The sequence below is a fragment of the Cydia strobilella genome, chromosome 18, assembly GCF_947568885.1.
Source record: "Cydia strobilella chromosome 18, ilCydStro3.1, whole genome shotgun sequence".
Lineage (NCBI taxonomy): Eukaryota > Metazoa > Arthropoda > Insecta > Lepidoptera > Tortricidae > Cydia > Cydia strobilella.
In genome coordinates this window covers 3,440,886-3,462,468 of record NC_086058.1, presented here as the reverse complement: position 1 = coordinate 3,462,468, position 21,583 = coordinate 3,440,886, and the positions used below count along the sequence as shown (strand labels likewise).

General features: G+C 45.8%; 1 protein-coding gene and 1 long non-coding RNA gene across 2 annotated transcripts; both read left to right on the top strand.

Annotated features, from left to right (window-relative positions):
- Positions 1 to 31: 31 nt before the first annotated feature.
- LOC134749355 (MAU2 chromatid cohesion factor homolog) lies at positions 32 to 9,431 on the top strand. Its single transcript, XM_063684274.1, has 12 exons — positions 32 to 323; positions 499 to 678; positions 1,695 to 1,817; positions 2,119 to 2,247; positions 2,894 to 3,002; positions 3,915 to 4,098; positions 5,491 to 5,603; positions 6,707 to 6,816; positions 7,197 to 7,298; positions 8,129 to 8,232; positions 8,627 to 8,829; positions 9,242 to 9,431. The coding sequence occupies exons 1-12, from the start codon at positions 99 to 101 to the stop codon at positions 9,427 to 9,429; spliced, it is 1,770 nt and encodes a 589-aa protein (XP_063540344.1). The 5' UTR covers positions 32 to 98; the 3' UTR covers positions 9,430 to 9,431.
- A 2,626-nt stretch (positions 9,432 to 12,057) lies between these two features.
- LOC134749312 (uncharacterized) lies at positions 12,058 to 21,522 on the top strand. Its single transcript, XR_010128477.1, has 2 exons — positions 12,058 to 12,174; positions 12,763 to 21,522. It is a non-coding gene; the product is annotated as an uncharacterized LOC134749312 (long non-coding RNA).
- Positions 21,523 to 21,583: the final 61 nt, after the last annotated feature.

The window sequence follows — 21,583 nt, the reverse complement described above, 5'->3', positions numbered from 1 at the left end:
GTTACAAATAAAACTGAACGCATCCCATCCATCAGATTACTACAAATTATTTTTGCTGAAGCCTAGCAACACAGTTCCCTCCAAGCAGAAATGTCAAAATGGCGTCAACGCAGGACGCTTGGTATATATCTTTACTTGGTTTAGCAGAACATTTCCGAACATCAAATCCTCCTGACATAAAAAGTTGTATTCAGTGCCTACAAGCTGTATTTAATTTTAAACCGCCCCAAAGGGTCGAGGCCCGAACTCATTTACAACTTGGAAATATCCTTTTGACACACACTAAAAACATCGACTTGGCGAGGACGCATTTAGAGCAGAGTGTAAGTATATTTAGGGACAATTAGAGTGATAAATCATGTAAATAGTGAGAGCTATCATGTACCGTTTTGGTGTATAACCTTAATGTTATTTCGTCATATTTTTTTTATGTGACAAGTTTCTCATGAGATGTAAACAATGGTGTATAAGTGGGTCATTAATGTGTTTTGGTTGCAGTGGTGCCTCTCTCAGACTATCAATGGGTTCGATGACGTCAAGTTTGAAGCGGCGAGTGTGCTGGCAGAGCTGTTTGAGCAGCAGGGCCAGCCCACTCACTCCAAACCTATCCTTCGCAAAGCAATTGAGTTATCACAACACAGTGTTTACTGGCACTGCAGGCTAATATTCCAACTGGCAGTAAGTATTGTAAATGAGTAAATTTAATATAGTATTCTACTTGCTATTAAGTGAATTTTATAGACATATCATAATATTGATCTTCCCGAGTTTGTTGTTGTGCATCTCCTATGTTGAGAATTTTGTTGAAACTAGTATAATTTCTAGGCATTTATAAATTATTTTAGTGATATTGTGAACATTATTGATAGTTCAAATTTTACCCATCTTATGTTTATCTTAAATAATTGTTTAAATTTTACCTTATAGTTCCAACATAGAATCCAGCTTAAGGATTTGAAAGATAAGGCTATTAAAATTTGGTTTGGTGAGATCTAAACTGAACATTTGGCTGAATATTTTGTATTTGTCAAACTCCATATTCAGCCTATCTCTAATTTTAACTATTTATCATTGTAATGATGCTGTAATAACGTATGTCAGTGGTTCCCAAAGTTGACTGCTGACGACCCATCTAACAAAAATTGCCAAATTTGCGACCTACCTTAAAATGGGGGCATAAAATATTACTGGTAACGCTCAGATAGCCCGACTGGTCGGAATGTTGTATTATGTTTCAGGGCCCACTCAATATTCGATCGCGACCCATAGTTTGGGAAATCCTGATGTATGTTGCCTTGAATCCTATAACATCACTATCCTAACCAATTTGTGACCCCCAGACATCTGCACAGAATCTATTTTGGATTTGTAACCTTCCATGGCATTTGCTATTAAAGTCTTATTGAGCATACTGTGGGACTAGGTTCAAGTATGCAAAATCCTGTCCTTATTCTTATTTTTAAAAGACTTATTACACTTTGCTAAATCTAGTCATCCTAATTAGACTGTTAGGATACGAAGGACGCTCTTGATTACACTGTTCTGAACATGATTACACTTTACTAATTTAGGATTCTAAATCATTTAGAATGCTAAATTTAGCAAAGTGTAATAAGACCTTTAATGTCTTTAATAACATTTTTGTAGAAACATACTTGAAAGTCTAGAAAATCTAGAAAGTAATCTGTTTGCAGCAAATCCACGCAACGGAAAGAGAATATGAAGTGGCAAGTAGTCTCCTGGGCGTGGGAGTGGACTACGCCCAGATCTCCAATGCAGCATACACAAGGGTACTCTTCCTGCTTAGTAGGGTAATGGTAAGTTTAGCTCAGTATTCATTTTGAAACTAGAATTTGATGTATTGAAACATTTGAAACAAAACAACCCACTTAAAGAAAAATTGAACTTAAACTCTTCATTACATAGTATAAAACAGAGTCGCTTCATGCTGTCTGTCTGTCACTATGTATGCTTAGATATTTAAAACTACGCAATGGATTTTGATGCGGTTTTTTTAATAGATACATCAGCATTGCACCCGTGCGAACGTGTTAACATCTTATATTTACCTTTTTGATGCCAGTTTTCCGAAGTCATTCTCACATTTGTTTTTTTCAGCTGCTTTTAATAGATAAGAAAATCCAAGAAGTTTTACCGCTGCTGAACCAGGCAGGCCACCTAGTAGACTCCTGGACGGGAAGTCCACACCAGAAGGAGTACCTCAAAGTCTTCTTCTTGGTACTACAAGTAAGCATAAGTCTAAATTATTTTTATCTGGACTTCAAAAAAGGATGAAGTGATCAATAGAGTATTTGACAAATTTTTATTGGCAAAATGGTATCAGTCGATCAGGTTTGTTTTGAGGACCAAATGTCTGTATGGGACCCATTGTCTTAAAGTAATACAACAGTCACAAATGATGGTCAAAGTCTGGCACCCGCACTTGCCCCTCCCTCGCAAAAATCGGCACACTGATTTGTACAGAAAATTACAGACAAGGCGTTTCCATTTGGTTATATCCTCCAAGGTTTGTTACAACAAATCTCATCTGTTATAATGTTATGTGAAAAATTCAAAGAGCTAGTTAGGATGTGCGACTTTAGCTACTACACAATAAAGTTGCAATTTTCTTAACACATTTTGAAAGAATCATAATAATTGAGACTAGCAAATAAAATGTAAGCTCAGACTGATTGGGTTTGCTTTTTTTATTACCTAAGTACACTGTAGGCACCAGAGTCAGGCAAAGCTTTGCACCAGCAGAACAAACTGATCATATTTTCATAGAAATTAGACATTCATGGCCACACTTTGTGATTGCAAATGCCATGCAGAGATAGCTAGTCTGACTATATCTGTCTTTGGTGCATTCATTTTGAAATCCACTTTCTAGGTATGCCACTACCTAATGGCTGGGCAGGTGAAGAGCGTGAAGCCGTGCTTGAAACAGCTGCAGCAAAGCATTCAGACAATCATGGCCCCTGCGTGGCCTGATGATGACAGTGAGTAGATACTCATAATAGTCATAATTATTTATTCTGCATAAAATATGTTACAGAAGTAGGTATAGACCGCGGGCCAGGAACAGATTTCCATGACCAATCGCCTCCCGGGCGAAAACTCGTATAGTGATTAACGGCTATGTATGATGAATCTTCGTGAACGTCAGCTGCCGCTCCGTTGGTGGGTTGAGGACCTGGCTCGCGGTCTAGTAGGTTATAGTATTTCGCGTGCTTGGTTTCCGCAACTCGGCGTCACATTATTGCGCCTATTTTGCGTGATAAGTTGTCGGCACTACTCTTGCCAACCCAACTCTTCCAAGATGCCTAGCAGACCCTTGATATTGCCGACGACTTCTGGGAGAGACCCCGGTGAACCGAGGTATTGTGCCCGTTACTCTGCCACCCCTGGACATTCGAGAATGACGTGGGCGGCTGTCTTTTCTGCCTACATGCATGCCCTGCAAAGCATGCACTTGAAGCACTTACTACAGAAGTAGGTATATGACTTGAACACACATTTTTCCATCAGTTGGGTCTGCAGTGGATTAACAGCCTTTATCAAGACTTCAAGCAAGCAAGGCAAAGCAAAGGCAAAGGCAAGGTTTTATGGTTACCGTGATAGTTATTCATGAAATAAAACTTAACCCTTTATCAAGGTTTTTCTGAAATTCTTACACAAAGCATGCTTAGCCCAAAATGCGTCTGCAGGATTCTTCAAGTTACATGTGTTTCACCAAATTGGTATTGGTATTGGTGTATTGGTATTGGTATAAAAATGTTTGTTAAATTACCAACGTCCAGTACCACGGTTATGGTTTAACTATTTTACTGAAACACCTCATCATTTAATTAACACAGTATTTTTTGTATCAAACTTACCTATGTTGCAACTGAATTTTTTGTTTGTTTTAGCGGTATGCGGTACCGCGCCAGGCGAATCATTCGTGTGGCTATCGCGGCAACAACTTTACGTGCTGGTGTACTTAGTCACGGTGATGCACTCAGCGCAGGCCGGCTACATGGACAAGGCGCACAAGTACACGGAGAAGGCATTGGCACAGATCGACAAGTTGACTGGTATGTTTCTGTTTATGTTGCTCTTAGGCTAAATGTGCCGGTAGTTGTATGCGGTACTGCACCAGGCGAATCATTGGTATGGTTGTCGCGACAGTGGTTATATGTGCTGGTGTACTTAGTCACGGTGATGCACTCGGCGCAGGCCGGGTACATGGACAAGGCGCACAAATATATGGAGAAGGCATTGGCAAGTTGACGCAGATTCGCTGGCGAGAGGCGGACGGGGTTAAAGTTCATAAATAATTTATAAGTAGGCTTAATAGTAAATTAATAAGCACTTTTGACAAGTCATACAAAATGTAAGTACATATTACAATCATTAATTAAAGTACGAGGTACTTTTATTGCGTAACGCTCACGCAGTGTGACGAAGCCTTTAGTTTTATCCGTAAATATTTTTTATAGGACTTATCTACAATGTTTATTGTGTTTGTTACAGCGAGCGGTTTCACCGACTCGGTGACGCTAGTGGGCGCCCGCAGCGGCGCCGCGCTGGCGTGGCGCCTGCGCATGGCGCTGGTGGAGCACGCGGCGCTGTGCCGGCTGGTGTGCGGCGGCAAGGCGCACGCGCTGCACGAGATCGCACGCGCCGCGCACCTGCTCACTGTGGCGCCCACCGGTGAGCCCCTCCCCCTCCCCCTCCCCCTACAGCTACAGCAGTATGGCGTGGTGGAGCACGCGGCGCTGTGCCGGCTGGTGTGCGGCGGCAAGGCGCACGCGCTGCACGAGATCGCACGCGCCGCGCACCTGCTCACTGTGGCGCCCACCGGTGAGCCCCTCCCCCTCCCCCTCCCCCTACAGCTACAGCCAGCATGGCGTGGTGGAGCACGCGGCGCTGTGCCGGCTGGTGTGCGGCGGCAAGGCGCACGCGCTGCACGAGATCGCACGCGCCGCGCACCTGCTCACTGTGGCGCCCACCGGTGAGCCCCTCCCCCTCCCCCTCCCCCTACAGCTACAGCCAGCATGGCGTGGTGGAGCACGCGGCGCTGTGCCGGCTGGTGTGCGGCGGCAAGGCGCACGCGCTGCACGAGATCGCACGCGCCGCGCACCTGCTCACTGTGGCGCCCACCGGTGAGCCCCTCCCCCTCCCCCTCCCCCTACAGCTACAGCCAGCATGGCGTGGTGGAGCACGCGGCGCTGTGCCGGCTGGTGTGCGGCGGCAAGGCGCACGCGCTGCACGAGATCGCACGCGCCGCGCACCTGCTCACCGTGGCGCCCACCGGTGAGCCCTTCCCCCTCCCCCTCCCCCTACAGCTACAGCCAGCATGGCGTGGTGGAGCACGCGGCGCTGTGCCGGCTGGTGTGCGGCGGCAAGGCGCACGCGCTGCACGAGATCGCACGCGCCGCGCACCTGCTCACTGTGGCGCCCACCGGTGAGCCCCTCCCCCTCCCCCTCCCCCTACAGCTACAGCCAGCATGTCGTGGTGGAGCACGCGGCGCTGTGCCGGCTGGTGTGCGGCGGCAAGGCGCACGCGCTGCACGAGATCGCACGCGCCGCGCACCTGCTCACTGTGGCGCCCACCGGTGAGCCCCTCCCCCTCCCCCTCCCCCTACAGCTACAGCCAGCATGGCGTGGTGGAGCACGCGGCGCTGTGCCGGCTGGTGTGCGGCGGCAAGGCGCACGCGCTGCACGAGATCGCACGCGCCGCGCACCTGCTCACTGTGGCGCCCACCGGTGAGCCCCTCCCCCTCCCCCTCCCCCTACAGCTACAGCCAGCATGGCGTGGTGGAGCACGCGGCGCTGTGCCGGCTGGTGTGCGGCGGCAAGGCGCACGCGCTGCACGAGATCGCACGCGCCGCGCACCTGCTCACTGTGGCGCCCACCGGTGAGCCCCTCCCCCTCCCCCTCCCCCTACAGCTACAGCCAGCATGGCGTGGTGGAGCACGCGGCGCTGTGCCGGCTGGTGTGCGGCGGCAAGGCGCACGCGCTGCACGAGATCGCACGCGCCGCTCACCGTGGCGCCCACCGGTGAGCCCCCCCCCCTCCCCTCCCCCTCCCCCTCCCCCTCCCCCTCCCCCTTCCCCTACAGCTGCAGCCAGCATGGCGTGGTGGAGCACGCGGCGCTGTGCCGGCTGGTGTGCGGCGGCAAGGGCAACAGGGAATATTACGCAAAACTGCATAGAGGGCGTCACTAGCACAATCACAGGGCCTACCGCGAAACACGAAAATCGAAAGTTCGGTTTCTGCCCTTCTATCACTCTAAATTTAGATTTTCGCGTTTCGCGGTAAGCCACCTGTAAACAAACCGCCTTGATGCATGAAAACTTGTCGAAAAACTGTTTAAGGCATAGTATGTTTAACACACTATAGATAAATAGATCATTTTATTGATAAAAATATAAATAAGTGTTCCGTGAACGAAGTTTTGTACGGAACACTAAAAATTTACATGTCAATTTTGCTTATTCCTATCCTATACTATACATTATTATTAGGTACATTAGGTAATACCTACGGTGTAGTATGTGCACTAGTGCTGCACTCTGGCGGCAGAACATTGCAGTAATACTCCCTTATTGCTGCAACTGGCCCTTACTGGTGAGGTCGAAGTTGAACGACTTAAAATTCTAGTGTGTAATGTTTATTGTGTTTTTTAGTTAACTATTATTGTTTTTTCCTTACACAGCGGCCAGCGCAGCAGCCCACACGCCGCAACTGCACTGCCTGCTCGGTCTATACGCTATGTCCATGAATTGTATGGAGGCGGCCGAGGCGCAGTTCCTCACCGCGATACACGTGAGTACTGTGGACATTATGTCTTAACAATGAGGTTTACGAGTTGTAAATTTCAACTTTATGTCTAACTAACACACAGTACATTATTCCTTGAAGTTTAATTGTGTAGTTACTTGAACTGTCTAAATAAGTTTAGTGCTCTAGATTTTTTTTAACCGTCATTGTAATTTGTACCTTATTCTAACGAAGATAAAATATATTTCTTAAAGACAACCCGTGAAATCAAACCAATAAAGCTTTTTGGTTACATTTCACGGCACTTAACATTCTTTTCAATGTACTCATCTATTGGCAATTTAATTTAAACCTTATTTCTATGAATACAAGGTCGAATTGAGCTTGTGATTTTCAATGTACTTAATGTTGATGTTAACTTTCAGATGTCGCAAGAAAGAGACTTATGGATGTTCGCGAAACTTAACCTGGCCATTGTTTACTTACGGGGGCGGCGGGACAACGACTTAGCGCAGCTCATGGAACAGGTATCGTCAGCTCCAACCTAACCATCACGCTCCAAGATTGTTGAGCCATTTAGGGTCCTAACCAGTGTTGAGCAAAATGTAATCTAACTACTGATTACTAACTACGATTACATTTTGTAGTTAGTAATCGTGATTACTAACTACAAGAAATAACCGTTAAAAGTAGTTAAAATTTTTGATTACTAACTACTAATTGTAGTTGGAATAACGGTTACGTGATTATTTTTTCTAAGCTACTTATCTATCAAAGATGGGCATTTTGAAATTGATTACTGATAGGTTTTAGGGAGTGCAGATTTCGAGGGAGTGCTTTGATGACTATTTTAGAATCCAAGGCATGAGCCTCCTACAAGTTTATGCACTCGCCTTAGGGCGGTTTCAGACTAGAGTATTTTTCTTCGCGTATACGGTCTTCTCGGCATTACGCATACATGCGCGTTACATTTCCTTACATTTAGTTTTTATGCGCTTGCACGCGCGTACGCTCGTATAAAACGTAGTCTGAAACCGCCCTTACGGCCCGGCCACGACATTGCGCTACCGGCGGCGGCAGCGGCAACCATACGTGGGAACGAAAGCTCCGATCACTGTACTGTGTCTCGCTCCAACCTATGGTTGTGCCACCGCCGGCCGCGCAATGTCGTGGCCGGGCCGTTACAGTTGGTTTTAGGGCCAGTTGCACCAACCACAATTAACAGGCTGATCAACGTCAAGCAGCAGAGAATTATGAAATTTCCCATAAATTTAGCGAACGCTAAAACGGTGACAGACGGTTTGGTGCAACCCGACCTTAATCTCAGATAATTTGAACACGAATTGTTTATACATAGGTCCGACCAGAGGCGTTGCCGGCCTACGCGCACGGGCTGAGAGCCGCCTCCTACTACGTGCTAGGGCTCCAGGCCTTTTTCCAAGCGCGGTACAATGAGGCCAAGTGAGTGTTTTACTAATTACCTAATTACCAGTGTTCCTGCGCTACAGTAATACAATCGAAATAAGAAAAAGGTCGAAATCTCTTGAACAGTCCTGAAATTTGGATCTAGGGAAACATCAAATCTTCATGCCCTTGGTTTCAAAAAATTTACTGTACAAACAGTAGGTAATACTGTTAACTGTCCATCAGTGGACCTTATTACAAAAGCCATAAGGTCCACAGATGGACAGTTAAAGAGTGTGGGCGATGGTACTGCATTAAATGCTAGTAATTGAACCACCTATTAGAATAAAAAAAATCTATCTATCAAAATATATTATCTATCTGTCTATTTCGTTAAATTTCAGTTAGGTTTGGTATTTGTTCCGGTAGAATGAACCTATTTGTTTTACAGACGGTACCTCCGGGAGACCCTCAAGATGGCGAATGCGGAGGACCTGAATCGGCTGACGTCCTGCTCGCTCGTGCTGCTCGGGCACATCTTCCTCTCTATCAACAACTCGCGCGAGTCCATGAACATGGTCACGCCGGCCATGCAGCTCGCCAGCAAGATCCCCGACGTGCACGTGCAGCTGTGGGCCTCCGCCATACTCAAGGGTATCATTCTTACAACTGTTGTCTTGGCTTTTTGCTACGGTTCACTTAAGATCACGAGGCCCGTTTGGCAACGTAACCGCGTAAATCGAAATTCGATAAATCACTTGTTTTTCCTTGCTATAACATATTTGTGCGACTGAGACGCAAATAGACGAATGAACGAATTAAGTGTGTTGCGTTTGTGTTCGCTCTTTTGAACTGGTTGGCGTATGTATAGTCTTGAACCTTGTTATTTACTGGCAAGGTCGCCATGTATAGATAGAAGTCTGTGTAAAGTATGTTACGCACATTTTAGTGTTTAGTCATATTTTCATAGAGATTTTACGATTATGGTGACACTTCCACTCTTTGTCACTGCAAAGTCGGCGCAGAGTTAGCTCGGTCCGAATCTAATGTATTCCTATCGTTCCAGATCTATACCGGCTAGCCGGCGACACGGAGCGCGAGAACGAAGCATACCAGATGCACTGCAACTTCTCGCAGTCCCTCCTGAAGGACCACTTCCAGGCCACGCAGCTCCCGCAGCACGCGCTCGTGCACTGGACGCAGGGCCCGCCCCCCGCGCTGCCGCCCCCACCCGCGGCCTCCAACCCCACGTAGGCCAGGTACTGTATACTGTAGCACCCCTCGAGGAACACTTCCAGGCCACGCAGCTCCCGCAGCACGCGCTCGTGCACTGGACGCAGGGCCCGCCCCCCGCGCTGCCGCCCCCACCCGCGGCCTCCAACCCCACGTAGGCCAGGTACTGTATACTGTAGCACCCCTCGAGGAACACTTCCAGGCCACGCAGCTCCCGCAGCACGCGCTCGTGCACTGGACGCAGGGCCCGCCCCCCGCGCTGCCGCCCCCACCCGCGGCCTCCAACCCCACGTAGGCCAGGTACTGTATACTGTAGCACCCCTCGAGGAACACTTCCAGGCCACGCAGCTCCCGCAGCACGCGCTCGTGCACTGGACGCAGGGCCCGCCCCCCGCGCTGCCGCCCCCACCCGCGGCCTCCAACCCCACGTAGGCCAGGTACTGTATACTGTAGCACCCCTCGAGGAACACTTCCAGGCCACGCAGCTCCCGCAGCACGCGCTCGTGCACTGGACGCAGGGCCCGCCCCCCGCGCTGCCGCCCCCACCCGCGGCCTCCAACCCCACGTAGGCCAGGTACTGTATACTGTAGCACCCCTCGAGGAACACTTCCAGGCCACGCAGCTCCCGCAGCACGCGCTCGTGCACTGGACGCAGGGCCCGCCCCCCGCGCTGTCGCCCCCACCCGCGGCCTCCAACCCCACGTAGGCCAGGTACTGTATACTGTAGCACCCCTCGAGGAACACTTCCAGGCCACGCAGCTCCCGCAGCACGCGCTCGTGCACTGGACGCAGGGCCCGCCCCCCGCGCTGCCGCCCCCACCCGCGGCCTCCAACCCCACGTAGGCCAGGTACTGTATACTGTAGCACCCCTCGAGGAACACTTCCAGGCCACGCAGCTCCCGCAGCACGCGCTCGTGCACTGGACGCAGGGCCCGCCCCCCGCGCTGCCGCCCCCACCCGCGGCCTCCAACCCCACGTAGGCCAGGTACTGTATACTGTAGCACCCCTCGAGGAACACTTCCAGGCCACGCAGCTCCCGCAGCACGCGCTCGTGCACTGGACGCAGGGCCCGCCCCCCGCGCTGCCGCCCCCACCCGCGGCCTCCAACCCCACGTAGGCCAGGTACTGTATACTGTAGCACCCCTCGAGGAACACTTCCAGGCCACGCAGCTCCCGCAGCACGCGCTCGTGCACTGGACGCAGGGCCCGCCCCCCGCGCTGCCGCCCCCACCCGCGGCCTCCAACCCCACGTAGGCCAGGTACTGTATACTGTAGCACCCCTCGAGGAACACTTCCAGGCCACGCAGCTCCCGCAGCACGCGCTCGTGCACTGGACGCAGGGCCCGCCCCCCGCGCTGTCGCCCCCACCCGCGGCCTCCAACCCCACGTAGGCCAGGTACTGTATACTGTAGCACCCCTCGAGGAACACTTCCAGGCCACGCAGCTCCCGCAGCACGCGCTCGTGCACTGGACGCAGGGCCCGCCCCCCGCGCTGCCGCCCCCACCCGCGGCCTCCAACCCCACGTAGGCCAGGTACTGTATACTGTAGCACCCCTCGAGGAACACTTCCAGGCCACGCAGCTCCCGCAGCACGCGCTCGTGCACTGGACGCAGGGCCCGCCCCCCGCGCTGCCGCCCCCACCCGCGGCCTCCAACCCCACGTAGGCCAGGTACTGTATACTGTAGCACCCCTCGAGGAACACTTCCAGGCCACGCAGCTCCCGCAGCACGCGCTCGTGCACTGGACGCAGGGCCCGCCCCCCGCGCTGCCGCCCCCACCCGCGGCCTCCAACCCCACGTAGGCCAGGTACTGTATACTGTAGCACCCCTCGAGGAACACTTCCAGGCCACGCAGCTCCCGCAGCACGCGCTCGTGCACTGGACGCAGGGCCCGCCCCCCGCGCTGCCGCCCCCACCCGCGGCCTCCAACCCCACGTAGGCCAGGTACTGTATACTGTAGCACCCCTCGAGGAACACTTCCAGGCCACGCAGCTCCCGCAGCACGCGCTCGTGCACTGGACGCAGGGCCCGCCCCCCGCGCTGCCGCCCCCACCCGCGGCCTCCAACCCCACGTAGGCCAGGTACTGTATACTGTAGCACCCCTCGAGGAACACTTCCAGGCCACGCAGCTCCCGCAGCACGCGCTCGTGCACTGGACGCAGGGCCCGCCCCCCGCGCTGCCGCCCCCACCCGCGGCCTCCAACCCCACGTAGGCCAGGTACTGTATACTGTAGCACCCCTCGAGGAACACTTCCAGGCCACGCAGCTCCCGCAGCACGCGCTCGTGCACTGGACGCAGGGCCCGCCCCCCGCGCTGCCGCCCCCACCCGCGGCCTCCAACCCCACGTAGGCCAGGTACTGTATACTGTAGCACCCCTCGAGGAACACTTCCAGGCCACGCAGCTCCCGCAGCACGCGCTCGTGCACTGGACGCAGGGCCCGCCCCCCGCGCTGCCGCCCCCACCCGCGGCCTCCAACCCCACGTAGGCCAGGTACTGTATACTGTAGCACCCCTCGAGGAACACTTCCAGGCCACGCAGCTCCCGCAGCACGCGCTCGTGCACTGGACGCAGGGCCCGCCCCCCGCGCTGCCGCCCCCACCCGCGGCCTCCAACCCCACGTAGGCCAGGTACTGTATACTGTAGCACCCCTCGAGGAACACTTCCAGGCCACGCAGCTCCCGCAGCACGCGCTCGTGCACTGGACGCAGGGCCCGCCCCCCGCGCTGCCGCCCCCACCCGCGGCCTCCAACCCCACGTAGGCCAGGTACTGTATACTGTACCCTCTGCGGTGCGCGGCGCGTAGGTATCAATTTGAGGTGGCGCGGAGAGTTCCATAGGCCTGACGCAGCTCCCGCAACGCGCTCGTGCTGTCTTTCTTCGCTACGATTGGTATATATCAAATGATATTTCGTACAGTCGAGTATACAATAGTATTTTATACAATCGTGATATAATAATGGAAAGCTTTTCAGTCGAGTACCGTGCATTAAGGCCACGAAGCTTGCTGAGTGGTCTTATTGGGTACGTGATTGAAAAGCTTGACTATATCACTATTGTATATTGTATCACTATTGTCGACGAGTAGAAAAACATATTTACAAGCCAACATTCCAGTATATTAACACGGTGTAAATATACTGGAATGTTGGCTGTAAATTACACGCTTCAAAGACACTGACAATAAGGTTGTGTAAATATATTTTTGGAATGTTTGTTTGTTACTCGACCGTACATAAGCTACAGGAAACTCATTGGTACAAGCCGGAGTCCGAACACGCGACCTTACCGCTAGGCCACTAAAGTTTTTTTTTGATAGATTATTATATGAATATCTTTTTATTGTTGTCAACAGGTAAAGTGGCGGGGCAGCGTATCCGTTGGGTAAGCCGGACCACAACCTGTTATTTAGGTAAGCTGAACGCTGAATTATCTCAAGTACGAAGGTTTAGAGTTCCATGGACGCCTCTCCACTGCTCGTTATAGAAAACAATATTGCGCGCGGCAGTTGACGTCTTTCGCGGTTAAAGGGTTTTAAGAAAACAACGCCAGCAGACTCGCAACACTCGAGAGCTCTCGAGAAACTCTAGCTGCGCCTGAGATCCCCTTCAACAACTCGAAGCCGGTTTTCATTCGCTACGCTTTAGAGCCCTCTAGTAGATCAGGTGACAACCAAAAATCACTAACTACAAATTCAGAACCATAGTGAAAGTAATAAGTTTTGGTTGCCATCTCCCTGAAAGTAAGTCCCGAAGCTCCTATTTATTATTGCCTGTTTATAAATGGGGCATCTTCTATGAAAAGGGACCTTATTGTCGATGTCGCTTACGCCGCACAGCGCGCGCGGCTTTGTATTTATATCGGAGCATCGTTTATAATGGCGTAAGCGCCATCGACAATAAGGTCCCTTTTTATAGGAAATACCACAACTGATGAATGCCGTGCAGTAATAAGAGTGTGTTGAGAGAAAATAGAAAGAGATAAATAGTCGAAGAGTGACAAACTCATAAGCGCGCTGTTGTTTTATGCGATAAACGCTGCGTTGAACGCACGCGTCAACGGAATGTAGGAAAAATTACAATGCGCTTACCGCTCTGCTTTTACAATGTAGTGTCATTAGATAATCTGATGTAAAATGGGTGGGCGGCAAACACATCGCGGCGTTTATCGCATAAAACAACCGCGCTCTATAATAATCGACTTAACCCTTTGAACGACACGCCTATCGTACTCGGCGCGTTATCCTGAACCTTATCGGAACGCACGAAGATTGATATTCGGCTGTGGCCGCGCGCGTCTGTTGACGTCTTTGGCGGGCAAAGTGTTAACACGCGTGAAGTATTGCAAAATATTCAAACTGCATATTTGACAGCTAAAGTAGATGGCGCTACACGTTACTATACATTATTTATGCGATGACAACACAGTTACCAAAAAACGCATGGTCGCGTGTAACGCCATTTACTGATATTAATTTATCTATGTTATTTTTGTCATATGACGATTATGCATCTCTTTAAGAAGGACAGGTTGTGTGGTTAAATTAATGGGTTGCGTGCTCTACTGAATTTGGACACTTTCATCAAGTGAAATCAATTTGTTAATGAAAGTGTATATTCAAAGCCACTGGCCTTATGTACATAGAATTAAATTAATTTATCGCACATTTGTGGTATTTTCTATAAAAAGGGACCTTATTGTCGATGGCGATTACGCCATTATTAACGATGCTCTGATATAATTACAATGCCGCGCGACGCTGTGCAGCGCCATCGACAATAAGGTCCCTTTTCATAGAAAATGTCCCATTTATTTAATAATACGCGACGCAAATAAAGCTTCCCTGTAAATACAGTCGCCATTCGATATATCGGAGCGGCCGAGGTGCTCACAAATATCTGAACACGACTCTATTGAGTGCGAGTTAGAGTGCGTGTTCAGATATTTTTGAGCACCTCGGTCGCTCCGATATATCTGATGGCGACTGTACATGTATAAAAATGTAATATAAAAAATAAAACTGTGGTACACTGAAGTTTATAAATATCAAAGACGTAATGATCGTGAGATGTAAAGTCGAAGACAAAATCGTGCCTCGAATTTGACAGATGATGGAGATGGCTGTGTGACTCTGTACAGGCCGCGTAGCCAACATGCCAATCGCTTACGCTCCGTAGCGATCGAAACGCAACTGTCACTGTCACACAAGTATGAAAGAGTGATAGAGAGATACAAAGCTTTTCGTTGTCGTAGCGATAGCGATTATCACCTTGGCTAAGCCGGCTGGTCGATTCACAAGAGCAGGATGGAATGAATGAGTGAATGATATATCTGTGTGCGCAATTAACCAATAAAATGGCGGCTCTGACTGTATACCGATACAGGTGTCACTCGTAAAATGAAAGATTCGTTAATTCCATTCTCGTCAGCTTGCCTAACCTGTGCGGTAACTGGTTATCAAAACTCGACGTTAGATTCGATGACCACAAAACAAGGCGCCATAACCTAAGGCCCAGCCATACAAATGAAAAATCCAAAATTTACCACTGAAATTTGAACCTATAGTGTAGGAAATAGAGTTGATTTTGCGTTGTTGGAAAATTGAACGAAACAGCAAAAGCGACTGTTCCAATTGAATAGGATTTAAATTTCATCGAACTGAATAGGTAGGCCTTAGGATAAAACGCCGTCTACTCCCTCTATGGTGACTGCTATAGTTATTGGCCACTCCTAACAGATCAGAAAGAAACAAGCTAAAACTTCATCTTCATGGCTAAAGCCTTATTGTTAAGAGTGGCCAATAACTATTGCAGTCACCCTAGTTTGGCTGTCAAACTCGGGCGCACTTTTTTATTGGACTTCATCTCTCTATTACAATCAATGACTCTTTGATAAATGTATGGTTGAGTTCACAAATATCTTTACAAGCCATCGCTCCAAAAATATATTTACAGGACCTTATTTCCAATGTCTTAAAGGCGTTTAAATATATTTTTGGACGTTGCATTGTAAAAAAATTTATGAACCTACTGGTACTTCGTTTTGACTGACAACATAAACAACGTGCTCTTCCAAAACAAAACAACAAAATTCCAAGGCGATGGTCAATTTGATTTTCAATGCCGAACATGTTGTATATTTCGTTTATTATTTATTAATCAAAATACATAAAACACATGAACAAAAAGGAAGGCAGATAAAATTAATACCTTAAAACCTAAGGGACTAAAATTAAAATACAACTAAATATATAAAAAAAAACCTCCCCCAAATCCCCTGGCATATACCCCAGAATACTGGCGGCGTTACCTCTTTGCACCAGACAACGTCTGAGCAAAGAAGGAGCCCGCTCTGTGGTGCCCCGACACCTATCAGATGTTCCGACACCTTTTTAATAAATTTTTTGGTCCCCAGCAAGCTCAGCTAAATTTCACCGACCCATACAAACGGAGTTTCGTTCTCATTTTAAAACTACGGGTTGGATTGTAATGAGACTTTGCACATACAATGATATGAGGTATATCTAGGTTTGTAATTAGTTTATAGCTCTAGTATATAAAACAAACGAAATAGAGCAAAAACAAGTTTTGTATGAAAAACTTAAATTCGCTGTATTTTTTTCACTATTGTATCTGAAGCTACATAAACTAATTACAGGCCTAGATATACATTATCCTATTGTAAGTAAAAGGTTTCAGAGCAATCTAGCTAGTAGTTTTAAAATGAGAGCGTAACTACGTTTGTATGGAGAACCGAGCTTGCCGGGGATTCTTAATGACAAACTTTTCAAAATAAATGTAAAATACATTATTAAGACAAATATTCCCCTAATGGGTACTCGTTTTTTTCATTCTACATAAACTCACAGCCGTCTTACTTTAAAAACAAAACGAAGATACTTATAAAAAAAATATTTCGCTTCCATAATAAAAAAAAAAAAAAAATTCCATAATTATATTGAACGATATCATATTTATTCCTAACATTGTTACAAGGTTTCAGTTACACCGCAGTTTCTTCTCAGCAAATACATATTGCAGTGGTTTACATTTACAAAAAAATATGACACGTACGCTGACATCATTGGCACTAGCTAGCAAATATAAACTGTATTTGAAAGCATGAAGGTTAATTTGAAAGCGTACGAATTTACGACGCCTTTATCAATTCTTGGCGTTCAGTTTTAAAGTCGCGTTGACGAAACACTAGATTTATATTGGCTATAATTAAAATTGATTATTGAATGAATTTAAATTGCACTTTTATTTCTATTAAGTTATTTTTAATTAGGAAACGACAAAAACGCCTTAAATTATATAAATTGCATATGTGTGATCCGATGTGCGCTCAAAAATGGTGTACGGATAGTGGGAACTCTTTCACATTTTAGTCTTTGAACCCTTTGAGCCTATCGTGTGAGGGGCGCGTCATTGTCAACCTTGTCGCAATGCAAACGTCTTTGGCGGTCAAAGGGGCAATGTTGTCTAGACTGTGAAAAAGGGTTTCTCACTATGGACACTATAGTTGACTATGATTTTATGAGATGTGTGAATGATTATGACATGATTAGTGATTTTTATAAAATTATAAATGAGCGCAGACGCAAAGTAGGTCTAATTTATTATTGGATTAAGGGTTATAAATTGTGAAAATTCACATAATGAAAGAAAGACATAATTTCGATGCGGGTTTATTCTTATAGTTCTCCGTTTTTAAATCAATTACCAGTTATTGGATACTTATGACTTGTGATTTTTGCAACTAATAAGTTTTTGAGTTTTTGACTTTATTGCCGATCGTTATTTTCTTTATACGGTCATCTATTTCTTTTTAAGACGTTTCTAACGAGCCCAAACTGAGATTGCCTTATTTTATTACAGTCTTCCTATGGCCACCTTCCTCCACAATCATCTAGCCATGACACTATAACAATGTATTTCACCGAAGTTACGTAACCGCACTAAACGACTATAAAAAAACCTGCTGGGTTAAGTGATTCTACACTGCACTTGACATTCGTGTTTAGAAAAACTTAAGGTGTGTGAAAGAGAGCAATTCAAGTTATAATTCTGACAATAACTTCATATCATTCGAGGGTGCGTATGTTGCTTCGCTGTTCTTCTGGGTATTTAAATAACACCATAGGTCTAATCTAATGTATACATTTTCAAAATTTCAAGTGATAGTTGTATTATTGCAACATCAAAAAATACCGGTTATCAAAACGTTCTATACGAAATGTTTACTCTTATGGCTTAAATATCAGTTATAGTAAAGAAAACCCAGCACAAATGACAATGACAATCGTTTAATTAGCTCGCTCTTTATTTTTTCATATTTGCCTTTAGATGGCGGGTTCATGATGATGTTCAGGGTTTAAGAAAACCCCAATTGCTTGTTTTTTAATGTATTTCCATTTAGAATATGAAACTATTAACCCTTTTGCAGGCTTAGTACGATTTATTAACCACATACATGTCTATAGAACTTCATTTTTTACACTCCGATTTAAAGTTTAGATCAGATTGAACTTTCGCAAAACTTCTTTTCTTGATATCTTTGTAAGGCCCACCACCCTACCCAGTGTACTAATTTCTTCAATGTAATATAAATATAAACCATTTTCAATCGGACCACAATTGCATTTCTTTTGTTACGTTCGTTTTGAAAACAAAAGAAATTCAACCATATTTCCTTCACTATTGATTACAATTCCTATGGCTTTTTTTGTAGGTATGGTCTGCCTTAGGGGGGTATGAATCACTAGAACGTAAAGTAACTAAGGTAGACGTCAGAGTGCTCGCGATTGTCCCATTACATGTGCGTCATTAGCAATAGAGATGACAGAAGAGTGGCCTATTAGGCATGTCGAGCATTGGGACTTTTTAAAAGAAGAAGGGTTAATAATCTCAAGACTTGTTAATAGAACAAATTTCGAATATTAATTAAAAATGTATCCTTATTTATAATTTTGTTATGATTATTGTCTGAATTGAATTATTAAAATGCATGATGCTTTCTTTAACTAAAATTGGAAGATTGGATTTGGGCTGATACTTATAAGATATCAGTTCATGTAGATAAGGCCGCAACTCATGACGCCGCATTTGACCCAATATTTGAAATGACATGCATCCAATTATAACAAATGATAGAGATGTCATGTGAGTGGTCGGTCTCAGATCTCATGCGTCATCATAAACCATTGGTAGGCTGGCCGAAAACAGTTGCTATACCTATTAAATTTAAACTTGTTAGCTTAATGGGGCCTCGTATACACATTGTTCATAAATCATTTACTTGCTTGAAAAGGGTACAGTTACAGATGTTCGCGTTTGTTGTTGTCTTTATTCAGCTGTCCATAAACAGCATGCAAACAATAGAATTGTATAAGCAAGAATATAGAAAAGCCTACTAATAATAATATAATAATAGGTTTCAAATTCAAAACATATGTCTCTGGAACACAGGAGACGAAAACCTTTGACCGCCACGCCTTTCGTTTGCGGTGCGTCATTGTAAACATTGTTGAAATGCACAAAGGTTGAGATTAACCGCGCGCGTGGACGTCTTTGGCGGCCAAAGGGTTAACTATTTATGGTTTGTAAATATGTTTAGCTGCTTCTGTGTTCGGCCGGACTAGAAATAAAAATGACGAATAATATACGTCTTAAAATCTAGAAAATACGATAATGTGACCGTTATATGACCGAATTGTCGATTTATTTTAAATTCCAAGATAATATTACTTAACTTTCACCAACTCATTTGTATAGTATGTGAAAATGACCGCGTACTTTGAGCTTCCTATGCCTATGCAACGCGGAAAACTGTTTAGGTATCAAACCTTTTGATGAACACTTCCTGTCTGGCTGCTAAGAGGGACAGATAAACACATACCTTTCTCTGTTCCTCTTAGCACAGTGTCCTGAAAAAGGGTAGGTATATTCTTTATGCCCAAAGTGACGCTAAAAACGCACGCACGAACGTTCAATCGTATACGCTGTACTGCACCTTATCGTGCGCGGCACGAAGGTTGATGATAGGCTGTTGATGTCTTACACGGTAGGCTGTTGACGTCTTACACGGTCAAAGGGCTAACTGACAATTTGACAACCTTATTGAAAAGACATAAGTTCCACAAGATAAATATTAAACTCTAATTGAAAGAAATAGGGTTCAACATCTCTTTTAACCATGTTTTTTGTGTTGCATAGCCATAGCTAGACGCGTATAGCCAAGACATCGCGCCTAAGGAGAGAGAGCATAATAATGTCTTATTCCGCACAAGAAAAGGTTCGTACACACGTTTCAAACGCGTTGGCGGAGGGCATTTATTTGTGGGACTAACGTATTATCCATCTGTTTTTCTACAGTTGCGAGAGATGAGTATTACGATACTGCCACTTAATTTTTAAACCGAAACATAAATCCATTTATGATCGTGGACGTGATATCACGTCGTCATTGGACATATACACTCAATAGGTTAACCCTTATCAAGCAGAACAGACACGATTTTACAAAATAATATATTATTAAAATATTTACGTCTTAGTGATTAACCTTTTGGACGCCAATGACGGATATATCGGCACCGCAGGTCCAACGCCAAAGACGGATTAATCGGTCAAAGACCACAGAGCAACATAGACCTACGTGCATGTGCATAAAGTTCAATTTCAATTTGACATTTTGGTTACGTGGCGTCCGAGTGACAGCTTTTGTGTTTGACACGGCGTCGAAAAGGGTAATGTCAAACTTTAAGTTAAAGTAATTTGTACGTTTACATAATTGTTACATTTCTTTGATGAATAAAAATAAAGTTTCTGATTTGAACCTTAGATTAGAGTGCTAAAGTTGAAATTCTAAAAACATGTATGTAATTAATGAATCGTGGGTACATGCTCCGGGAAAAGGGTTTTTATCAGAAAATATTTATCAACATTCTTGTAAAATAAAACATTAACCAAAATGCCCTTTGCCAACACCTTTGTTGAATACGTTGGCGGACACAACCCTATAAATTTATAATAAAATATAAGCCAGTGTGTTGTATCGCGAAATTATAAGGACTGATAATTATTGTATATAATGTGTCAAATATTGAACTTGAGAATGAACAAATCGTCTCATATTTATTAATATTTTATTTTTTCGTAGATAATTTGTTACAGTGAGCGAATGTTGTTGACATTACGATGGTTGATTATTTTTAATTGTAACATCTTAGCATTACTTAGTTTGTGTTTCAATGGATGCATTTGGTTCCTCAAGTCTTACATAAACTTTCACTCTTACACGCCATCTTCAAGATAAAAACGTCGTGGTTACCTAGATAGCTTGTGTGATGACGTTTTTGGCGTGTAGGTGCAAAGCGTGACCGCTTTAGAGGTCCCTGGCGCTGAAAAGGTTAAAAAAGGGTTACACGGTCAACTAATTTGTGCCATTGTGGCGGCATTGTATGAAGACAAACGTGATTAGTCTTAGCACGGGAGCGGTGCGACAGCACTCGCGAGATGGGTAGTCTATAGGCCAAGCACATGATTGGCGCGACCGTATCTCGCCGCGAGATAGACTATCCGTCCTTTTCTAACTGTATTAATATAATATGTACTAGCCCGTCAGCGGGCAAGATACTGTCGCTGCGTTCCTGTGCTAAGCCCTAATAAATTTATGGAGTTATTTCGCGGTGGTTGCACTTTACGGTATCGTTACTCTAGGTCGTATTTCGCTTTCGATTATTAAACGCGAGTCAGCGCAGCGCACTTATTGGTCATTACTTTATGTCAACTCTTTGACTAAGTATATTAATTGTAACTTGTATACCCAATATCAGAGCATCAAATGTATCCATGGAAACGCGTTTACCATTGACCTCATGCATCATATTAGCGCTTCTACAGCGGGGCAACGACTAGATTATTGTAAATTAAATAAATTGTAAACGACTCTAATAAGATTATAACTGTACACATTTTTATTTTGTAATAATTCCCTTTCTGACAGTGAGATGTGGCCTTAAACTGGGTACATTTGCTGTTGTTAATATGTAAATAAAAGTTGAAATATTGTAAATAATAAAAATATAAAATTATATGTTTTTTGCTATAAATATGTCTATTATTTTTTCCCTTTTGATTATTTTTTGCTAGCCAAGTTAGACTAGGCGCGAA

Bases quoted from the DNA above. Each gene is read 5' to 3' on its own strand.
- LOC134749355 (XM_063684274.1), top strand. From the start codon at position 99: ATGGCGTCAACGCAGGACGCTTGGTATATATCTTTACTTGGTTTAGCA. The intron at 4,099-5,490 runs GCTCTTAGGCTA...CTACAGCTACAG, and splicing joins GGTATGTTTCTGTTTATGTT to CCAGCATGTCGTGGTGGAGC. The intron at 5,604-6,706 runs GTGAGCCCCTCC...TTCCTTACACAG, and splicing joins GCTCACTGTGGCGCCCACCG to CGGCCAGCGCAGCAGCCCAC.